The sequence below is a fragment of the Pestalotiopsis fici genome (genome assembly GCF_000516985.1).
Source record: "Pestalotiopsis fici W106-1 unplaced genomic scaffold PFICI_Scf_3, whole genome shotgun sequence".
Taxonomy (NCBI): Eukaryota; Fungi; Ascomycota; class Sordariomycetes; order Amphisphaeriales; family Sporocadaceae; genus Pestalotiopsis; species Pestalotiopsis fici.
This window is the reverse complement of record NW_006917093.1, coordinates 5458465-5477638: the sequence shown is the minus strand read 5'-3', so window position 1 is coordinate 5477638 and position 19174 is coordinate 5458465. Positions and strand designations below refer to the sequence as shown.

At 48.3% G+C, this 19174-nt stretch overlaps 6 protein-coding genes across 6 annotated transcripts; 3 read left to right on the top strand and 3 right to left on the bottom strand.

Annotated features, from left to right (window-relative positions):
• Positions 1-6699: 6699 nt before the first annotated feature.
• On the bottom strand, positions 6700-7868 carry PFICI_05770 (uncharacterized protein; the record flags this gene model as incomplete). Its single annotated transcript, XM_007834351.1, has 2 exons — positions 6700-7675; positions 7729-7868. 2 exons carry the CDS (start codon positions 7866-7868, stop codon positions 6700-6702), a joined length of 1116 nt encoding a protein of 371 aa, XP_007832542.1.
• Positions 7869-8234: 366 nt separating this feature from the next.
• Positions 8235-11625, top strand: PFICI_05769 (DNA repair protein rad-5; the record flags this gene model as incomplete). Its single annotated transcript, XM_007834350.1, has 2 exons — positions 8235-11494; positions 11547-11625. 2 exons carry the CDS (start codon positions 8235-8237, stop codon positions 11623-11625), a joined length of 3339 nt encoding a protein of 1112 aa, XP_007832541.1.
• A 344-nt stretch (positions 11626-11969) lies between these two features.
• PFICI_05768 (uncharacterized protein) lies at positions 11970-13791 on the bottom strand (the record flags this gene model as incomplete). Its single annotated transcript, XM_007834349.1, has 6 exons — positions 11970-12135; positions 12186-12352; positions 12407-12647; positions 12712-12785; positions 12859-13653; positions 13717-13791. The coding sequence occupies 6 exons, from the start codon at positions 13789-13791 to the stop codon at positions 11970-11972; spliced, it is 1518 nt and encodes a 505-aa protein (XP_007832540.1).
• A 1385-nt stretch (positions 13792-15176) lies between these two features.
• PFICI_05767 (uncharacterized protein) lies at positions 15177-16235 on the bottom strand (the record flags this gene model as incomplete). The annotated part of the gene is made up of 4 exons (XM_007834348.1): positions 15177-15498; positions 15557-15653; positions 15715-15923; positions 15991-16235. 4 exons carry the CDS (start codon positions 16233-16235, stop codon positions 15177-15179), a joined length of 873 nt encoding a protein of 290 aa, XP_007832539.1.
• Positions 16236-17039: 804 nt separating this feature from the next.
• On the top strand, positions 17040-17666 carry PFICI_05766 (uncharacterized protein; the record flags this gene model as incomplete). Its single annotated transcript, XM_007834347.1, has 2 exons — positions 17040-17081; positions 17148-17666. 2 exons carry the CDS (start codon positions 17040-17042, stop codon positions 17664-17666), a joined length of 561 nt encoding a protein of 186 aa, XP_007832538.1.
• Positions 17667-18134: 468 nt separating this feature from the next.
• PFICI_05765 (uncharacterized protein) lies at positions 18135-19021 on the top strand (the record flags this gene model as incomplete). The annotated part of the gene is made up of 2 exons (XM_007834346.1): positions 18135-18708; positions 18879-19021. 2 exons carry the CDS (start codon positions 18135-18137, stop codon positions 19019-19021), a joined length of 717 nt encoding a protein of 238 aa, XP_007832537.1.
• Between the last annotated feature and the right edge of the window lie 153 nt (positions 19022-19174).

Here is a 19174-nt window from a genome sequence, read left to right as displayed (position 1 = left end):
TAGACGACCCTTGTTTTTCATTCTTCCTGTTCAGAAGAGAGAGTATTGCAATGAAGTCACAGGTTAGGACTTTGATCATCTACCATGCCACCCTAGCAAGCCTACTAGGAGTGTATGTATTGTAGTGGTGTGCAACTTGCTCCATTGCTAAAGAATGGAGCTTCATGTCCGAGTTGCACTCCAATGCCCCAAAGCGGCCAACATCAAAAAATGGTGGTGCTGCATGGTCACCAGAGAGCCCTAATCAGCTAGGGCGCTGCATACTCTGCTGCCGTGACTCTTTATATGTCTTACTGGAGCACCACAACAGACTGGCATCTTGTATGCACAATCAGGATGGGGTCGGGGAAAGATATTTATATACAGATGCAGTTGTTGTTGTTATTCTCTTGATCTTGTGACCCAGGCTTTTCATACTGTTACGCATCCCGGCCAGCTTCGGCGATGTTGGGCCCGTAGCTTTAGGTACTACAAGCGACGATGGCTACCGTATAATCGATGTCTCGGACGATACGACAAGCTTTACAACACTTTGACATTTTCACAGCCAACGGTGAATTGGTTTTAGAGTACCTCGGAACCAGCGTCCGGCCCTGGCAACGGGAAACCTGCGACGACGGCTCTCAATGCCGCCCATACCTACCGCCCACTGGCCAACCGCCTCCTGTATTTGGACAGGAGCGAAAGCATGTACCATTTGCTCCCATCGTGGCATCGCCAGATGTGGTACGAGGCACAAGCACTCTCCTAACCCAGCTTACCCCATCCTTACTCGATGGAATCCACAGGCAATAGAACCCAAAGGTACTCCTTACTGCTTCCAGGTTTGCAGTGGACATCCAAAATATTCCAAAACAAGCTCTTGCATGAATGCTGCTAGCACGATCGAGAATTTCCAGTAGCAGTATCCACTATAGCCCAGTCCAACCAAGCCTCCAAGGTTCTAGCAGGGACCGCAGCAGCCTGGAATCGGAATTTGCGCTGGTAACACTGAACGAGAGGAAATTTTTCGCGCCGGGGGGCCGATCATTGTTTGTTACCCATGGCGGGGCATTGCGAGTCAGCTGCCCAAAAAAAATTTACAGAAAACAGAAAAATTCTTCTCGCTTTTCCTTCAATTTCTGCCACAACTGTACCTACTACAAAAAAGGTAGTAAACCGTCGATTACCGAATGCTCCACATGCGAAACAAAGAGCAGCAAAAAGTGGACATGCCCAGTCATTCTCTTCAACATCAGAGAAAATTCAAAAATCCACTTGACGCTATCGTGAATGCCTCTGTCGCGATGCACTTGCAGTATACGGAATGAGCATCCGAGCCCTGCTGTCCAATCCTTTTGGATCCGGGGAATATTATTTTCCCACAATGCAATTGACGATGCTGGCCCTTTTGCACATTGGCAGGGTACACCAGAATAACTTTTTCTTTCTTTCAGTCTGTTCCTGCTTACTATGGCGTGAGAAGGATGAGCGCTTGTGGAATAGGAATATTGATTCGATGCAATATGGGCGCAGCATTTGTTCATCTTGCGTGCTGAATCCATGTCAGCGAGAACCACCATGTAAGCTCAGGAATAGGCGCTTAGGTCAATGGCGTGCTGTAAAGCTGCGTTGTACGGTGAGACAAACGTGCCTGGTAAACGGAACGGCGAGTTTAGGATAAGGCTTATTGCTATACAAAGCTTCAACTGTGTAGACCTGTTCGGCTGGAAATCCCGAGAACCTGGCAAGCTATGGAAGCGGTCTGATGAGGAAACATCGTGAAACATCACCGTCTTCTTGCATCATTGAAAACGCCATCTTTGGATGTGCCCAATCCCAGCCCGAAGCGGCTCCCCCGCGTTACTGAGTTTTTCTTCTACCTTACCAGGTACTATGTAGGTGGTGATCGCGAGAGATCGCCGCTAACAGCTTCGAGTACAGCAAGCCGACATAGGGCTGGCTGGCTTGGCTGGCCACCCGCGGCCGACTCCGTCAATATTTCCGCGGAGCACCGAAACCCCAGACTTTTCAGGAACAAAACAAACGTGAATAGATTCATGACCTCTGACAGACGCGCGCACGCCTACGCGCTCACTGCGTATGCAAGATCTGTGGCTCAGCGGATTTGCTCAAGAGCCGGGGCGAGACAACGTAGTCAGGAATGGGGGCCAAGAGTCCCGGTTTCCCTAATTTCATAAGACCGTTACAATGGATTCCAAAGCCGCCACTCTGTGAACTTAACCGCTATACATATTGAATGAGGCTTATAGGCCGCGGACCAATATCCCCATGAAAAGACACAATTCCTCAGCTCGATGCTGCAAGGTCTTTTGTCTCATTGCCTAACGATGAAGGACGGACTGCCTGAAGCCATAAGAGAAATGTACCTTGACAGTCTCTTCAATTTTCCTTCCCCCCTTTGCTATACTCATAACAGAATTTCCAGTGTCTTTTGACAGTTATATTGCAGCGAGCCACTTACAGTCAAGCATTCATAGAATGATTTCCACGATTTCCCAAGAGAGACAGTTCCGCATTTTCACTGCATGATCATATGAAGTCATCGTGACCGGCCGTGAAGCACAGAGCTCCGTGTTGATCAGTGATCAAGCTGCATGTGCATACGTTGCCTGGTGGCGCTGAGTCAAACAACGTAGCACTGAGGCCCAGACTTGTGTCTCGTCCCTGGTCTAAGCCATATCCGTATTTTCATTAGCCAGCAATTACTCTATAAAATTCAGCCCTTCTCCATTGCCAAAGTCAACGACATGCCAAGTCTACGAATAGACTGAGCACGCCATGATGCATCCCGCCAGCCATCCCGCGACACGTGCAAAAAGAGATGAGGAAGCTGACCATTCAATCATCGACTTTGACCCCGTGTCGCAGCGCATAGATGCTTTTTGGGTTGGCGAATTGAAAGAGCGCCGATATAGGAGCTCCCGGGCGCGCATGCATGTGCGTAGTAAGTGAGCTTGTGTGGGAAAGTTTCAATGAGCCCTAGCTTTTACACGCTGAGAGTCAATGTGTAAGCCGGGAGCTGCAAGAGCTCCTCCAGCTCCTCCTTGGTCTGAGGCTAGCCAATTGGTGAAAATGGCGTGACTGGTTGACTGGTAACAGTCAGAGTCATCTCGAGTTAAGATCCAATTATTGATACCCCGTGGATTGATTATCGCGCAAGGGACGATCAATAATAACGGGTTTGTGTCGTCTCCTCAATGTCCACATACGAGCCAGGCCCAGCCCTTCTGTCCGTTCGTACCGCTTTCCAAAAATACCATGTCGTGGGTTCGTATTAGTGCTTCCTACCGTACCACTCCTGCCGGCCGCCAGTTGTCTTACATAAACATGGCCTCTGTAACGGAATGTCGTACTAGAACAAGAGGATCTTTGTTACCCAGCGCAAAAGTCGGGCCCTGCTTCCGGTGAGAACGGCTACGGGCCCGGCCGACAAGCAAGACACGAAAACGTAAGATTTTCACACACAGGGCAAGTCACCAAGCACAATTCAAAGGCAGAGGGCCCATAGCCGCAAAGGTGTCCTGGCTCTCTTGTGTGGTGCATGTTTTGCGTGTTACGCCTGCTAGTAGGGAGCTTGGGATCCGCAACGGCAATGGCGATACTTTTCACGGCGACAAAAAGGGGAGTGCGTCCAAATTGAATCATTTCCAGCATACGCCCCGTTGCCATGCTTGCAAAACAACACCCCATTCGGCTTCTTTCGGTGGCTCTCTGTATATGTACCATGGTCAATGGACAGGAGAGAGAGAGAAAGAGAGAGAAAAAATAAGTCGGCGTTACCCGCAATTTGACCCCTCTAGAAACCTAGTCAACCAGGAAACGCCGCAAGTTCTAGAATACAATAGCAGCCAACCTCTGACCTGTCTGGGATATTCAGGGCGCATCCCTCAGGAACGGGCAGCTTTGGGTTTAGGAGACTGTTGGCTTGGCCCCCCTCAAGAGAAGCTAATTTACACCTACAGCGGATGAGTCCCTATCCTATGGGCTTGTTTGTGGAAGAGGCGCATCCGCTTCAGAACCCGCCCAATCCCGCTTGACATCGGCTGGTGGATCTCTTCTGGAACGTCGGGAGCGGGTATTCTTAAGTAATGAGCCCGAATTGAGGGCGCGCCCTCTCGCTTGTACTCTGCTTAATTCGGTAACGCGCCCCCCAAAAAGCTCTTCGCGGCGATGCGCCCTCGAAGCTCGGAAATTTTTTGGAAGCCATCGTGAAGAGAAAATTTTGCTTCTCATCGCAACCTTGTGGATGTTACGATTGGAGATTGACCCGCGCTGCTAAATGGTACAAAGCGCTTCGACGCATTGGGAGCCAGGCCAGCACTTGAGAAAATTAGGTACATACGCACAGGGCTTTTGGAACTCCATGCCTTGCTTGTTACCCAGCGCTTCTTTGGACGGTGAAAATAGACCAAGACTGTAGCGTAGGGGAGGGTTGGTGATGGTATTACGAGTAATTAAAAAGAATTCAGGTGCCTCCATATTATTGTTATACGAAGGACAGAAGTAATAGCAAGGTACGATATGAGGTTTAGTTGGGAGAATTGCGTCGCAAGCCAATGTCAAGGCAATTATTTTTTTTTCATGCTGGCCAGCAACAGTTTGTCTTTGTCTCAATATAGTGCCTGGTCATGTGTAGTTGATGGGGTTTTACTGCAGAGGTCATCCTTGAACGGGGGCTCTTCACATTATCGATACAACAAGCAAAATATCATAGTAGGCAGATCCGAAGAGTTAGACAAGGAAAAAAAACTTCAAAAAAGAAGATCGAGATATCTCAGTAACTGAGATGCATCGGGAATTGAGCCCAATGCGGGGGTCGAACCCGCAGCCTTGAGATTAAGAGTCTCACGCTCTACCGATTGAGCTAACCGGGCAGTGAAGATCTCAACGCTTGTTGTTGACGTTTGTGTTCTTATTGCATCTTAATATAGCTCGTCAATCTGGAATAATGCTGGAGCGGAGGGTTCCCATGTATGTGGGGGCATCTCTTGTCCTCCCTAGAGCTTCTGGAGATGGCTCAAGTGACACATCCATTGGCCGGTGGATCCTCGAACTGGAATTGGAAATGGGAGTGTACATAGTATAATACCGAAAGGTCTGGACCGCGCCTAGACACGACTGAGATCATTTATACTGGGGATACTTGGTTGCAAAGACAAAATCATGACATCAAGTGTATCAAGCAGTTTCACTGACTGCCAAACGTATGATTCCCCAGGGAAATGTTATGTAATTGAATCAAGTTTGAACTGTATGGGTTTTGGGGCGCTGCTATAGGGAGATTGTGGTGAGTTCTAGACTAGCGCTGGTCTGCGTCAGCATGGTATACTGCCTCGTTGGCTGCTGATCAACACAATCTAAGGTTGACCCGATAGCATGTTACATCTATTTCTTTTATTAGCTGTAAGTTGTTGCGAATGGAAATTGTTACCTTTCGGCGAGTCCACGGTGATTACGGAATATGCATCGCCACCTTGCCATGACGTGTACACTAGACATCTAGCATTAGCAACCAAAAGTCGATTGAACTTTGTAGCACTCCGAGGAAGGGCGCCTTTATGCAAACTTGACGTATTTCGATGCTTTGATGGACGCGTTTCGGAATATTACGCGTCTTAACAGTGGTTGGCTACCGAGATCGCAGTGTTTTCTACAAGTCTTCAGGAGCTGAACTATTGAACCGATTACTAAACACTTGCGGATGGTAATACTAGCCTGCAGGAAATAGAAAAGACATGCAAGGATCTTGACACTGTCAATAATTTAGCATTATAAAGAACATATGAGATAAAAATGAGATGGCGTAACGGCATGACATATTTGAGTCCATGTGAACTATACGGAAGCGGTATGGCGAAGCTTGATGCTCAAGCATTCGTCGATTCAGTGTACACCAGAATACTCCGCTCAGTACCCAGAGCAACGTCAATGGAGACTCGAGTTGGTGTTCACCATTGCCAAGAAATAATCAATACAATATTAGATAATCGGAATGCAACTCTGCAAGCCAAAGGACTTCTCTGACTTTATCCATATTTTCGTTCACAAGCAGCCAAATCAAATCACTTCTCTTGGTCAGACATTGAAATTATGAAATTGCCGAGCTAGGCGAGTTATTGCATTTAAAAGGGCCGAGCTGTTCTTGCTGGTATTATGAGGATGCTATATTAAAGCTGGCACGATTGATCCCCCAAGGTGCCACAATATAAATAAGAAAGATAGAATAGAAGGTTCTTCTGAAGCGGAAGAACTGTCTAACAACATGACACTAAAAATCTGGAAGCATACTGATTTCCCGAGATGACCATGTCAATATCATCCTTGCCTAGACACGATAAATGCAAAAGAGAAGAACTTTCATTGATATTTTGTGGAAATCAATGTAGAATTACAATAGTGGCTTACTTGATGCGCGATGCAGTCAAGAACTGCATCCTGAGACCAGCAATATCGATACCAACATCCAAAGCGACCAATATTTCAAACGATCGACACAAGTAGTCCAAGACAATCCGATGGAAATTTGCTACAAGCGCTTATACAAAACGAGTAGGTAGTGTAAGAGGGAGAAGTGTGAGACGATTATTGAACCCTTCTGGGCATGGTTCTGGATGTCCCCTTTTATTTTCTCATCATGGCTTATTTTACATATTTTACAGGACTTTAAGGTAGTAACATTTCTGACAACATCAAGAATCATATTTGCTTCGTCTTCAATGTTCTCCACAATCTCCATGGCAGCTTCCAACTGCTTTTGACCATGAAGGGATCAAAATTTGTGCCTTCTAACCTCTGCAAATAATCTTGGGCTGGCACGGCCTCAAGTAAAACGTTAAAACCGCGTCTCAAGTCCGTCTTGGTTTCGTCAGTCCCCAACCCCGTCTCTGAGTAGTTGTGCTCGGCTTCGTGTTGATGCTCATACTCGTGGCCCGGGTTTTCTCCTGCTCTGATATTCTTGAGCATCTCCCTCGCAGTGATCAAGTGGTCATTTGCCCTTGTAGCAACCTTGAAAACGGCATCTTGGAATCCTTCCGCCTGAGGGCCGTGGCGATATACATCCTCTTCCTTTAAGCCCACCTCTGCCATGACATCTAGGGGTAGCAAGAGAACTGGATTTCGCCCACTACCTACAGTAGTTCCCTGTGGTGACTGTACAGGCGGCGCTGGGTTGGCCAGGAATGGTATCCCCCGCAGCACCGCGACAATGCCGCATGCCTTTCCGATATGACTCGCCAGGTGGTCCATGTGCATTGAGTTGACTGGCAGCGCGGCCAAGGTTGAGTACATGAGTGTGGAGTATGTGTTTTCTGCGTACTCTTCTAAAGAATCCATGCTTGTGAATGGCCGGTTGTCCATGTACTTTTCTCGTGTGTTGATCAGTCTTAGCAGCCAGAACTTGATGGAGCTGGCGCTGTGTGTCGGGTCGGCTTCTCGTAAATCGGTCAAGACTTTGTGGAGTAGAACCATGATTGGCTCTTTGGGCGGCTTTCCCGCAAAGGTGTTGGTGACTGCGTCTCTCCAAAACTTCATGCGCATCATACCGATGGTCGGATTCGAGACGAGCTCGGGGAGTCGCACCAGCTCGAGGTTGAAGGCGCGCAGTGCATCGTAAGCATCCTGTCGACTTTGCGGCAGTGAATTGCGGATCAAGTAGGCATCGTAGTCTGACTGCCTATTTCTATCAGTATGGATAGCACCTTGTAGGAGCTTCGGGGGTTGTGGTACCTCAATTGCTCGAGGCAGTATCTTCGTGCTCCTGCGACATCTGCATCGGTAATATAGCCTCTCTTATTGGAGGATGGCGCCCGGCGCTGGAGCTCGCGGCACCATTGCAGACCACGCCGCGCGGTTCGTGAGCGATACATCTGGGAAAGAAAAAGAAGTATCACCTCGTAGCCATATTACTGGGGGATATGCAACAGTTGTCTACTTGCACAAGGGCGAGGAATCGTTGTCGTGTTGCACTTTGAATGGTTTCTAATGACCTCATCCCCGAATTCCTTTCTTTGTGAGCGCAGCGGCGCGCGTCGAGTGCTAAAAGAAACTGCTACTGAGGCACCCCCACTTATCTGCTAAATTGAAAGGCAAACACGCCTAAGCTCGGCACCTAGGCAAGCGCGTCTCTCTAATGGAGCCACCGCGTCTCCCATTGTGCACTCACTTATAACCTTCATTATCTTTCCCAGTCAATGCCTGGTCTTTTCAGGTCCATAGACAGCCTTTTCCCCAACATGAATTGGCGAGACTCGGAAGGGCCTCCTTCGAAGAGAAGGAGATTCTTTTCAGACCCGGAAGACGAAAATGGCAGCATTCCGTCGACAACGGCCGCGCCCACCACAAGATCGCCGCTAGAACCCCGAGGCGATGTCACGAACCGAGGAGCAGGAGTAGGCATAGCGGATACGCCTTCTGCCGCCGCCGCAGCTGTACCAACGTCAAAGACACCGGTATTCGACCAAGCGACGTTCGAAGCATTCATTGGTGACAAGGTGCCCGAAGAAATCCTTGCGATTCTACGAGAAAAATGCGGTACCAATCTCGAGGCTGCTGTCAATATGTACTTCGATGGAACGTGGAAAAAGTACAAAAAGACTGCGAACGCGTCTGCAACACAGTCTACACTGGACCGAATTGGCGGCTCCCGCTCGTCTTCCAGCACCACAACTCAAGTTCAAGTGCCGATCGTCCCTAGCCCAACCCAAGTCCTGCAAGCCATGCCCGAATCGCAATACATTGGTGCGTTTGGTGCAGAGGGCTGGGCGACTAGAAGTGGAACAAATCTCCTGAAACATGGGGATCTTGTCAGGCTTGAACGCCAGAAATTACAAAACCAACGCTTGGGCTCTGGAAAACTACGTGTGGATGTCATTGTGCGGTTTACAGACTCGAAAGGCCTCGAAATAGGCCGACTTGCCAAAGAAGCCGCAAATTGGATTTCCGCACTCATAGATCAGAACGTATGCAGATTTGAGGGCACTTGTGTCTACGCCCCCGAAAGGCTACGGACCAACGATACAGTCTTCTTGCAGCTGCGTTGCTTTATCAAAACGGCTGTTTTCGAGTCAAGGCGACCCGCAACTGCAGACAACCGAAGTACAGGTCTCTTCGAGGTTGCGGAGACCGTCGAGGAGCGAGACCTTCGACTACGACAGATCGCGCTGGTCAAACTCTTTCAAGAGATCAACCTCGAGCCGAGCAGAGCTGCTGCCAAGCACAACCGGCAAGGTCTATTGACTGCTGCTGAGACAGCCGAGGAAAGGGAGAAACAGGCGGCCAAGACCCAGAAAACCAACGGCGACCCTGCATCATCGCCGCCATCTGATGAAGCTGAAGATGGTGCCGAACTTGAGCAGGATCAGCTAGACGCACTATACAAAAAAGCCCAGTCGTTTGACTTCAGTACTCCCGAGGCTGAGCCACCAGACACGTTTGCAATGACATTGCGCCCTTACCAAAAACAGTCTTTGCATTGGATGTTGTCCAAGGAGAAGGACCTCAAGAATGAGTCGAGAGAAGCGTCCATGCATCCACTTTGGGAGGAGTACAGATGGCCAGCCAAGGACGTGGACGACAAGGACGTCCCTCAGATCAAGGATCACCCTGCCTTTTACGTCAACCCTTACTCTGGAGAAATGTCACTAGAGTTTCCAGTGCAAGAACAACACTGTCTTGGTGGCATCCTGGCTGACGAAATGGGTCTGGGCAAAACAATCCAGATGCTCAGCCTTATACATTCACACAAGTATGAGAGGCAACCAGGTGAATCTGTTACACAAAGTATCGACGGGCCTGCTGAGTTGATGTCAAGGTCAAACGGTCCTCTCCAAAACAGCAAGACAACACTTGTGATCGCCCCAATGTCTCTCCTTGCGCAGTGGCAGAGCGAAGCCGAAAACGCTTCCAAAGAGGGTACCTTGAAATCCATAGTGTACTACGGAACCGAAAAGAGTACCAACTTGCAATCGCTTTGTACCAGTACTGCTGCCCCCGATGTCATCGTGACAAGCTATGGCGTGGTCTTGTCTGAATACAATCAATATAGCGGGAAGAACGGCAACGCAAATCCTCACAACGGCCTCTTCTCCTTCAAATTCTTTCGTGTCATTTTGGACGAGGGCCACAACATCAAGAATCGCCAGGCAAAGACATCTAGGGCATGTTACGCGCTTTTGGCTGAGCATCGTTGGGTGCTGACTGGAACGCCCATCGTGAATCGTCTCGAGGACCTGTTCAGTCTCGTGAGATTTCTCAAAGTGGAGCCATGGAATAACTTTTCCTTCTGGAGAACGTTCATCACCGTCCCGTTCGAGTCAAAGGACTTTATGCGTGCACTAGATGTCGTACAAACTGTCCTGGAGCCGTTGGTGATGAGAAGAACCAAGGATATGAAGACACCAGACGGCCAACCACTCGTGCCTCTGCCCCCAAAGACGGTCGAACTAGTCAGCATTGAGCTCTCCAAGCAGGAGCGGGACGTGTATGAACATATCTTTAACCGTGCCAAACGGACATTTTCTGCCAACGTGGAAAAAGGTACTGTGATGAAAGCCTACACCACCATCTTTGCCCAGATTTTGCGACTACGCCAGTCCTGCTGTCACCCTATTCTTGTACGCAACCAAGAGGTCGTCGCTGATGAAGACATGGCCGGCGCCGAAGCCGACGCTGCTGCGGGTCTCGCGGACGACATGGACCTTGATACTTTGATGGAATCTTTCAAGGCAACTATTGGCGACGAAAAGAATGCCAATGCCTATGGTGCCCATGTTTTGGAGCAAATTCGGAACGAGGCTGCTCATGAGTGTCCAATCTGCTCCGAGGAACCCATGATCGAACACACCGTCACAGGGTGTTGGCACTCGGCATGCAAGAAATGCTTGCTAGACTATATCAAGCACCATACCGACAAGGGTGACCTTCCGCGATGCTTCAACTGTCGCGAGCCGATCAATAATCGCGATTTGTTCCAGGTAATTCGTCACGATGACGACCCCGATACCCGATCATCTACCCCAAAGGTCAGTCTGCAACGGCTTGGTGTCAATGAGTCATCGTCCAAGGTCGTTTCTTTGATCAAGCATTTGAGAGAACTACGGAAAGAACACCCATATATGAAGTCGGTAGTGTTTAGTCAGTTCACCTCATTCATGACTCTCATGGAGCCTGCTTTGACAAGGGCAAACATGAGATTTCTGCGTCTTGATGGATCCATGTCCCAAAAGGCACGTGCCGCAGTTCTTGAAGAGTTTCGCAACTCTGACCGATTCACCATTTTCCTGATCAGTCTCAAGTCTGGTGGCGTGGGCCTCAATCTGACGCAGGCCAAGCGGGTTTTCATGATGGATCCGTGGTGGAGTTTTGCTGTAGAGGCGCAGGCCATTGACCGTGTGCACCGCATGGGCCAAGACGATGAGGTCAAGGTGTATCGCTTCATTATCAAAGACAGCGTGGAAGAGAGGATGCTGAAGATTCAAGACCGAAAGAAGTTCATGTGAGTTTTCAACCATCGAGCCACTAGGTATCGTGTACTAACACTCGTCTAGCGCCACATCGCTTGGCATGATGTCTGACGAGGAGAAGCGTCTCCAGCGGATTGAGGATATTAAGGACCTGCTCAGTTAATATCTGGCATGATGTAGCAGCATTTACAGGAGTTTGGAACCACTGGAACATATTCACAGCGCTGATTCCACTAACGTTTGCAATGAGACTCCATTGCTTGATTTACAGCGACACTACATCATGGCTTTATGACACAAATGAATGGGGAGTCAGGAGTCACAGATGGTGCTTTAACATGTGATGGTAGAAATACTAGTTGTGGAGATATTGTTAAGAGAAGCTGTGTTATTTCAAAGACCAATCAATTCCGTTGTACGGTTTCCAAGCCAGGTGCTGAGGAGCTATGATTATACCCGAGCAAGTGATGTACCTTGGGCACCATCTACGTCAGTTGGGTAATCCCATTAAGAAACTTTACGAGCTTTGAGATAGACGTTGAGTGGCGGCTGGGCCCAAAGAATGTGGAAGCGCTGGTTCTGCGTCCAGTTTCGGTCGTCCTGATTTACCAGCTCAATGTCATAATTCCATATCAGTTTCGCCAAGATCAATCTCATTTCTGCATAAGCCAGGCTAGTCATCGTTAGCGACATCTCTGACGAGTTGCGTTGTGAGTAACCGACTTTTTGCCTAAGCAATTTCGCGCACCGAATGAGAATGGTTGAAAGGCAGCTTTGTCGTCACTGTCAAAACGAGGATCCCCGGTCCACCGCTCGGGAATGAATGATTCTGCCGACACCCAATGCTGGGGGTTGCGAAACATTGTCCAAAACCAAACATCAACAATTGTCTGGTATCAAATCATCAGTATTGCGCATGGTGCCAACATGGGATTTGAACTCACGTTTTCGGGCAGATAATATCCACACAGCGTTTGCCCGCCCTGGCGGATTACACGTGGTATCGACCCGGCTGCCGCGGGATATATTCGCAAGGCCTCGTTCAGAACTGCCAACATGTAGTCAAGCTGCTGCACGCTTACCAGTGTGATGTCGGCGTCCGTTGCAAATCTTGAGCGAACTTCATCGCAGAGTTTGGAAAGTACATCGGGATGGGTGCATAATAACGCAGTCACCCCAGCAAGCCTGTAATCATTGAGTCGGTATGCGATTCAAGCTAGACTGCACTTCTTCAATAATGCGAGCTTACGTGGAAGCAGTAGTTTCAGACCCGGCAATGATCAGAAGATTGGCATTACCGCAAAGTTCCTCAAAACTCATCCTCTGGTGATTTGTTAGCTGTTCATGGACGCACATGATGTTTCCACACTGCCATCACAAAATTAATTCAACGTACCGGAGTGCCGTCTGTATCTTCTCCCAGCATGGAATCCATAAAGTCAGGACGCATTGATTCAAGGGCCACGCGTTTCCTCACTTTCAACTCTGTGAGATCTCGATTGACCTTGATCTTCTTGAAGGCGAGCAGACGCAAGACGGACCCTAAAAGGGATCCTACGAGGGGATACGCGCGGCGGAGTTGCGACAGGATCTGCGCTTGTGGAAGCTGCTCAAAGATCATGGACACCCAGTAATGATAATTCGAAGTCTCAAGACAGCCAAATGGTTCTCCAAATGCCAAATCGCCAATCACGTCAAACGTGGTGTAATTGTACCAGTTCACCACATTCACTGGCTTCCCCGCGTCGCTGTGTTCCTTCATGCGCCGGAAGAGAAGATCAATGTGACTTCGGATAATCGGCTCTTGATTTTGCATACCCTGTGCAGAGAAACCATGGGACATGATCTTGCGCATACGAGCGTGATCCTCTGAGTCGGCGGTGATGACGCTATGCGGGAGTAAATCGTCGTAGAAACTCGGATGCTTTTGGTTCTCCTTTTCCCCAGACTTTCGATGGCTCATGAGCTCTTTCCAAACGTTTGCATCTTGGATGGAGACGGAATTTGGGGCCGTCCGAACTATTGGGCCGTACTTTTTATGCAAGGCCAGAATACGCTTGTGGGCGTATCCTTCACATTGCATAAGAGCCTGAGGAATCGGCGAGATGGCAAACAGCTTTGGACCTGGAACTCGGCTTAGAGGGTGAAAGAAGAGAGTAAAAACAGCAGTGCATGTAAAGTATCCCACAGTCTTGTCAAAAGTTAGCTAATCAAGAGAATTCGTCTTGTGAGCATTCAGTATGAACATGCTTACTGCAATAAGGACGAGAACTAGCGCTGATGTGTGCAGCTCAGCGGGCAGCCTTGGTATATTGAGATAAGCCGCCATCATGAAAATATGTATTTGCGAAAATACGAGTCACACCGTGGCGAGAAAATAAAAGAAAAAAAGAAGAAGAAGAGAGAATAATGTATTTAGGATCGGTCGACCCTAGATTCTCATTCATCAGATAGGGTTTCTGGCGTTCATAGTTTCCCGGTCTAGGATTAGGTTCAGTATTGGTGGTTATACTATGCGAGAGGAGTGATTGCGCTGAGGGGAATCTGGACTTTGGCACATATACTACCCCCGTTCGTGCGCAGATGTACATCTAGGTCAGACGTAGCGTAGCATTGCATAGATTCAACCTGGACTGCATGCAGCTCGCTGCTACACCACTTTAGGGTATACTTTGCCTGTATTTACAGTGGCTATGCCTTCTTTGATCAGAGTATGACAAGATTGAGTGTATTCAGGCATTCAATTGGTCGCCATTGGATGTTTTATAGGCATGACCGGAAGAACATCTCTAATCGTAGGTTCATTCGCTTTCCAGTACCATAGGGATACATCCTGGGATAAATTTCTTCTCATGTTACACAATGCGGTGACAAGAAATCATCTGCCCACTCATCACGCGAAACCACCCACCCTCCCGGGGAGATGCATGCAGATAGCAAATAACAGGTTTCAAAGGAATGTGAGCCTTTGTTATCTCCTACAGCGGAAGAGGGACAGAAAGATCAGCAAGTCTGCTAAGCGGCGTATAAGTGGAACAGATCATGTATGAGGTTTCAGAGGCTTACGGCGGCAAAGACTATACTATACTCTATACTCTTTGGTGGAGATGCAGGGCAAATACGAAGAGGATCAGAGGCGTTCTCAACTCGTACAGCCGGCCAGGCGCATTTGTGGGCATCCACACTCATCAGCTCAGAGCCTGCATGAGTTCAAGGTGGCAATACAGGTGGCTTGAAATATATGTATGCTACACTACTCTTTACTCCATGCGGGGTTTGGGCGACATTCTTGCCAGAAAACAAACCGCTCTGGTATTCCCGAAGAAGCATAATATCCGGCCATGATGTATTTGCTCAGAGCTTGTCGTGATAACCATGCTTCGGTCTGATAATCATGTGAGCGAACATTCTTTTTCCCCCCTTCCTGGCAAGCTGAGTCGGATGGAAGCCGTATCTGCACTCAATTTGAACACATTGAGGAGACATAACGGTGGAAGATATTCTGTTACAAACGGATCATGTCAACCATATGCATAATGGACACCGCGATTTTGGTCAGACAATCGACCGAGTTGAGTTTCTTGCATTTCCAAGACTACAAGATATGCTCGCTATTGTAAAGGATGCATCGATCACACAGCTGTGTAAATAGACTTGGAAAGCTCCATCAAATATAGTGCGCGTATTAAGCTAGGTTCAGCTAGTTGACCGACTCTAGTCGCAGGTGTTGGTGCCACCAGGCAGCTCCACGCACATGTCCGAGCCTTCATACTCGCTGACATCGTCTCGCTCTACAAGCGTCATTCCTTCTTCAGGAATACCGCGATCTTTCACAGCCGAGACATCCACTCTGGACTGTTCCTCACTGCGTTTCTTACTGCCCCTGAACAGGTGAAGCTTGTAATCTGAGCCCATTACCTGGTCATAATCGTCCATTCTATATTCGGGATGGCCGCCAATATGTTCCTTGATATTCCGGTCGCAGATTGAGAAATCTGGAGGATCTTTAAACAACGCCTCACAATACCCTCCTCGCCTATTACAATTTGTCAGTTTAAAACCCCTGCAGGAGGAGCTTGGCCTTGTCTACTTACGAGTAACCTCTGAAGGTGATCCTGATCCAATCACCACGGTTGATGGGTGTTGCCTGACGTGTGCTTCTGAATCTGCCTCCCAGACTTGAGCCTTGAGCTATTCATGAGAGGGTCAGCCGCCATGATTCCTTGTCAGATCTTGAATGTGTATAGAGTACCTCTCTGCTCTGCCATGGTTGTCGGGAACAAGTGTGCCCCTGTTCCTCCCTGGGCGAGGCTCTCCCAGGGAAACTCCTCGCCACTGTCGGTTGAGTCATCCAGACGTTCCGCATTGCGCTTATCAAGCTCGCCGGTGTGGAATGGTGTGAACTTTGCGCCCGATTGTTGGTAGTGAGTTCTCCTCTCGGAGGGGTCTTCGATTCTTTGGCTGTTGTTCATAGATCAGCATGGTTGCATCTTATGGCTTTCGCGTGGTAGAATAATTGGCTACACACAAATCTCTATTACCGCCCAAGACGCAGAGCATGACGTAGCAGTTGAATTCGGCAGATAGCGGCCATCCCGTGACATCGAACGAGGCTTCAATGGGTTCCGCCTGGTCGCCTGTCGCCCGTGGCTTTATGTCTACATTGGTAGGCGTCCCTGCAGTATCAGACTCCAGAATTGGAGTTGCCAATGATGGAGAAGCCGCAAGGAAAAGCAGAAGGGCTTTGGAGACTGAAGAAAACTTCGATGGCATCTTGTGAGTATTTATTTGATAGTAGTAGTAGAATCAAGATATGTTTTTGAGTGATTTGATTACGATTGATTTAGGGTCATTGTCAAGACACTATATACCTACATGAGGATTCTGCGTCTTCATCATCGCTCTATATTTCTCACTGATCGGGTTCTATACTTTGAGTATGATGTCAATCTCGTGCCATAGGAGTAATGGAACCTTGCTATAATCGTCCTTCGAGATGATCCCAATGTAACTTGGTAACGTATGTTTGAAAATAGAAGACTTACAGATACAGTGTCTTATCGCTGCAGATGATATCATGTTTCAAATGGAATATACTATATTGAATTTGAAAGGAATCTCGCTATGCCGAGTTAAGGATCAGAGGCAATCGGCATCATGCCAATAACATTGTCTATTGCAAGGCATAAACGATAGTGACATATGTCTAAATACACGATGCAATCTAACCGTGCCGATTGATCCGAAGATCTACACGGTCCGAAAGCCTGGGTCCGAATCCGCTGAAGATACGGTTCGCTTCCTGATGCTGGATCATCCGGGCCGAGGTGGCAATGCTCAGCTTCACTTCAATGTTTTGTTTGGGGCGATGATGTGTTACGGTGACCATGTTATGTCAAGGGCTGCAGGGATGCCTAAATCCTGGGGGCGGGGTGACGATTTAAGGGCACCTTTTCTTTGACATTCCTTTTCTCTCCCCGTTTGGCACCCATTTCGAATCAAACAATAATTCCCACAATTTCACACACACCACCAGTACTCGTCCTAAGAGAAACATTTCCGAGAAAGAAAGAAAGCATGGGCATCCTACTCTTTTGCACGGCTGAAGAAGCCAAATTGGTCAGTGTCCATGTCTTGTTATTTGAGTGATGTCAACAGAGAGCGGCTAACCGGGTTGATGCATAGGTCGTTCCTGAAATCTTGGCGACGGAGCAGTCGCAAGGCATCGATCTCTACGTCCTTGCGCAGTATCGCAATCCTGACCAAGCTCGACAAAACAGTCTTGTCGAGCTCAAGGATGGGGAGACTTTCGAGAATGACTTCATTGGTGCCCACGAGACTGACTGTCAATCCTGGGCACGAGAGCAAATTGCACTTGACAAGTCGCTCGACGCTGAACTCATCGCCATTGCGGACCAGCGTAGCGCCCGCGACAAGACAATAATGATGCAATTCTTCAACAAAAAGCCCGGCATCGACTTTCCGCCCTACGGCATTCTCCCACCCGAGGAGGAAGCATGGTATAGCTTCCGGATTCCCGCCAAGGACGCATTCACCTTGGTCGCAGCTCTTACAGAGACCGCGCTCGATGTGGCGTATCCTGTATACTTTGGGCGGAAGGATGAGTTTACTAATGAGCAGGGAGTGTTTGAGGTGCATAGAGCAGATAATGCAGCTGCTGGGGAACACGAGAGGGTGGCTTGATCCTTCGGCTCGGCAAGCCGCTATGATATCAGCCAGGATTTTAGGAGATATGTAACATTGGCATCCAATCACCAGAGTCGTGAAATCTATAGTAAAGAGATTACGCAATACTATAATTCGGAATGTTGTCCTTGTACCATCATTGTCAATCACTATTCAACTCCATTCATAATGCGGTAATTGATGATTGCGTTTATTTTTAGCCGCACTAATCCACACTTCTATCTTTTTCCTGTTCGAGCAAAACATTCCCTGTACTCTTCATCGGCCTCCAGTGGTATAACCAAGTGACGCAGCAAGGGCTCTGCCGACATCTGGATATATAATGCCAAGGGCCTTCAACAATTGTCTGATTATTTTCCCAGACATTCACCAAAACATTCAAAATTATTTTTGTATCATCAAATTTTCACATCATATAACTATCACTTCATCTTTTGAGAAGGAAAAAAAAAAAGCCAAGTCACAATGCTCACTTCTTATATCTCTCTCCCGCTAATGGCATTTGCTCTGTCTGGTGCCCTCAGCGCTCCATCATCAAATGTTGAAGCACTAAACCCTGGTTCAGCAGCCCGTGACGAGACTGGCCTGGTCGACTTTGGAGGCAAGCTCGACGACGAGGACAACAAGATTTCCAAACGCCAAACTGGAATGGTCGACTACGGAGGCAAGCTTGACGATAATGATGACAAACTTTCCAAGCGGGATGATGATCCTTTAGGACTAGGCGACAGCGACTACATATCCTCGTGCGGTAGCGAGTGGGTGCCTGTCGACGACTTTCAAAACAACGTGCGCTGGTACATGGGGTACCGCGAGGCCGTCAAGCTGTTTTGCACGCACATTACATCTGATTACGAGGGCAAGCCCGCCGTTGTGGCTCCCAAGTCCTACGCCGGAACGACCATTTACACCAACGACGCTCGAGAGCAGATTGGCCTGGCCGGTGGTGAGGACCCAAGTACAAGCACAAAGGTACTACCAGGCCACATTGAGTTCGAGATCCACAACAAGCAGAAATCTGGAGATCACATCCCTACCTGTGAGTACTTCCCTGGCGTGACTTGCAACTTTCTACTAGCCTTTTCTTCACACGCGTATTGCAATGCACACGGAACATACACTTTGTTTCCGCCCAACAGTCCCACCACACTGCCTATTTCACTTGCCTTGATTTCAACACCTATTGACGATATGTCTACCTCATGACAGTGGACAACTGCAGGTTCTACTTGATGAAGATGGCTACAGAAGGGCAGAGTTGTTTTGGAGATGACAACAATGATACCAAAGGTGGTACTTGGCAAGTGGGAAGCAAGGATGTTTCGTATCATGCACTGCCTAAGAAGAACTAAAAGCCTGTATCAGTTGAGGCTTCAATTTACTTGTATGATCTAGAAGAAAACATCACGCTCGCTGAAATGTTATATTTTTCACATAAAAGATAACAAATTTTGTTAATTGAAATGTTCTGTTTTTCATGTAGCCGAGGCCAGTACACCTGCTCT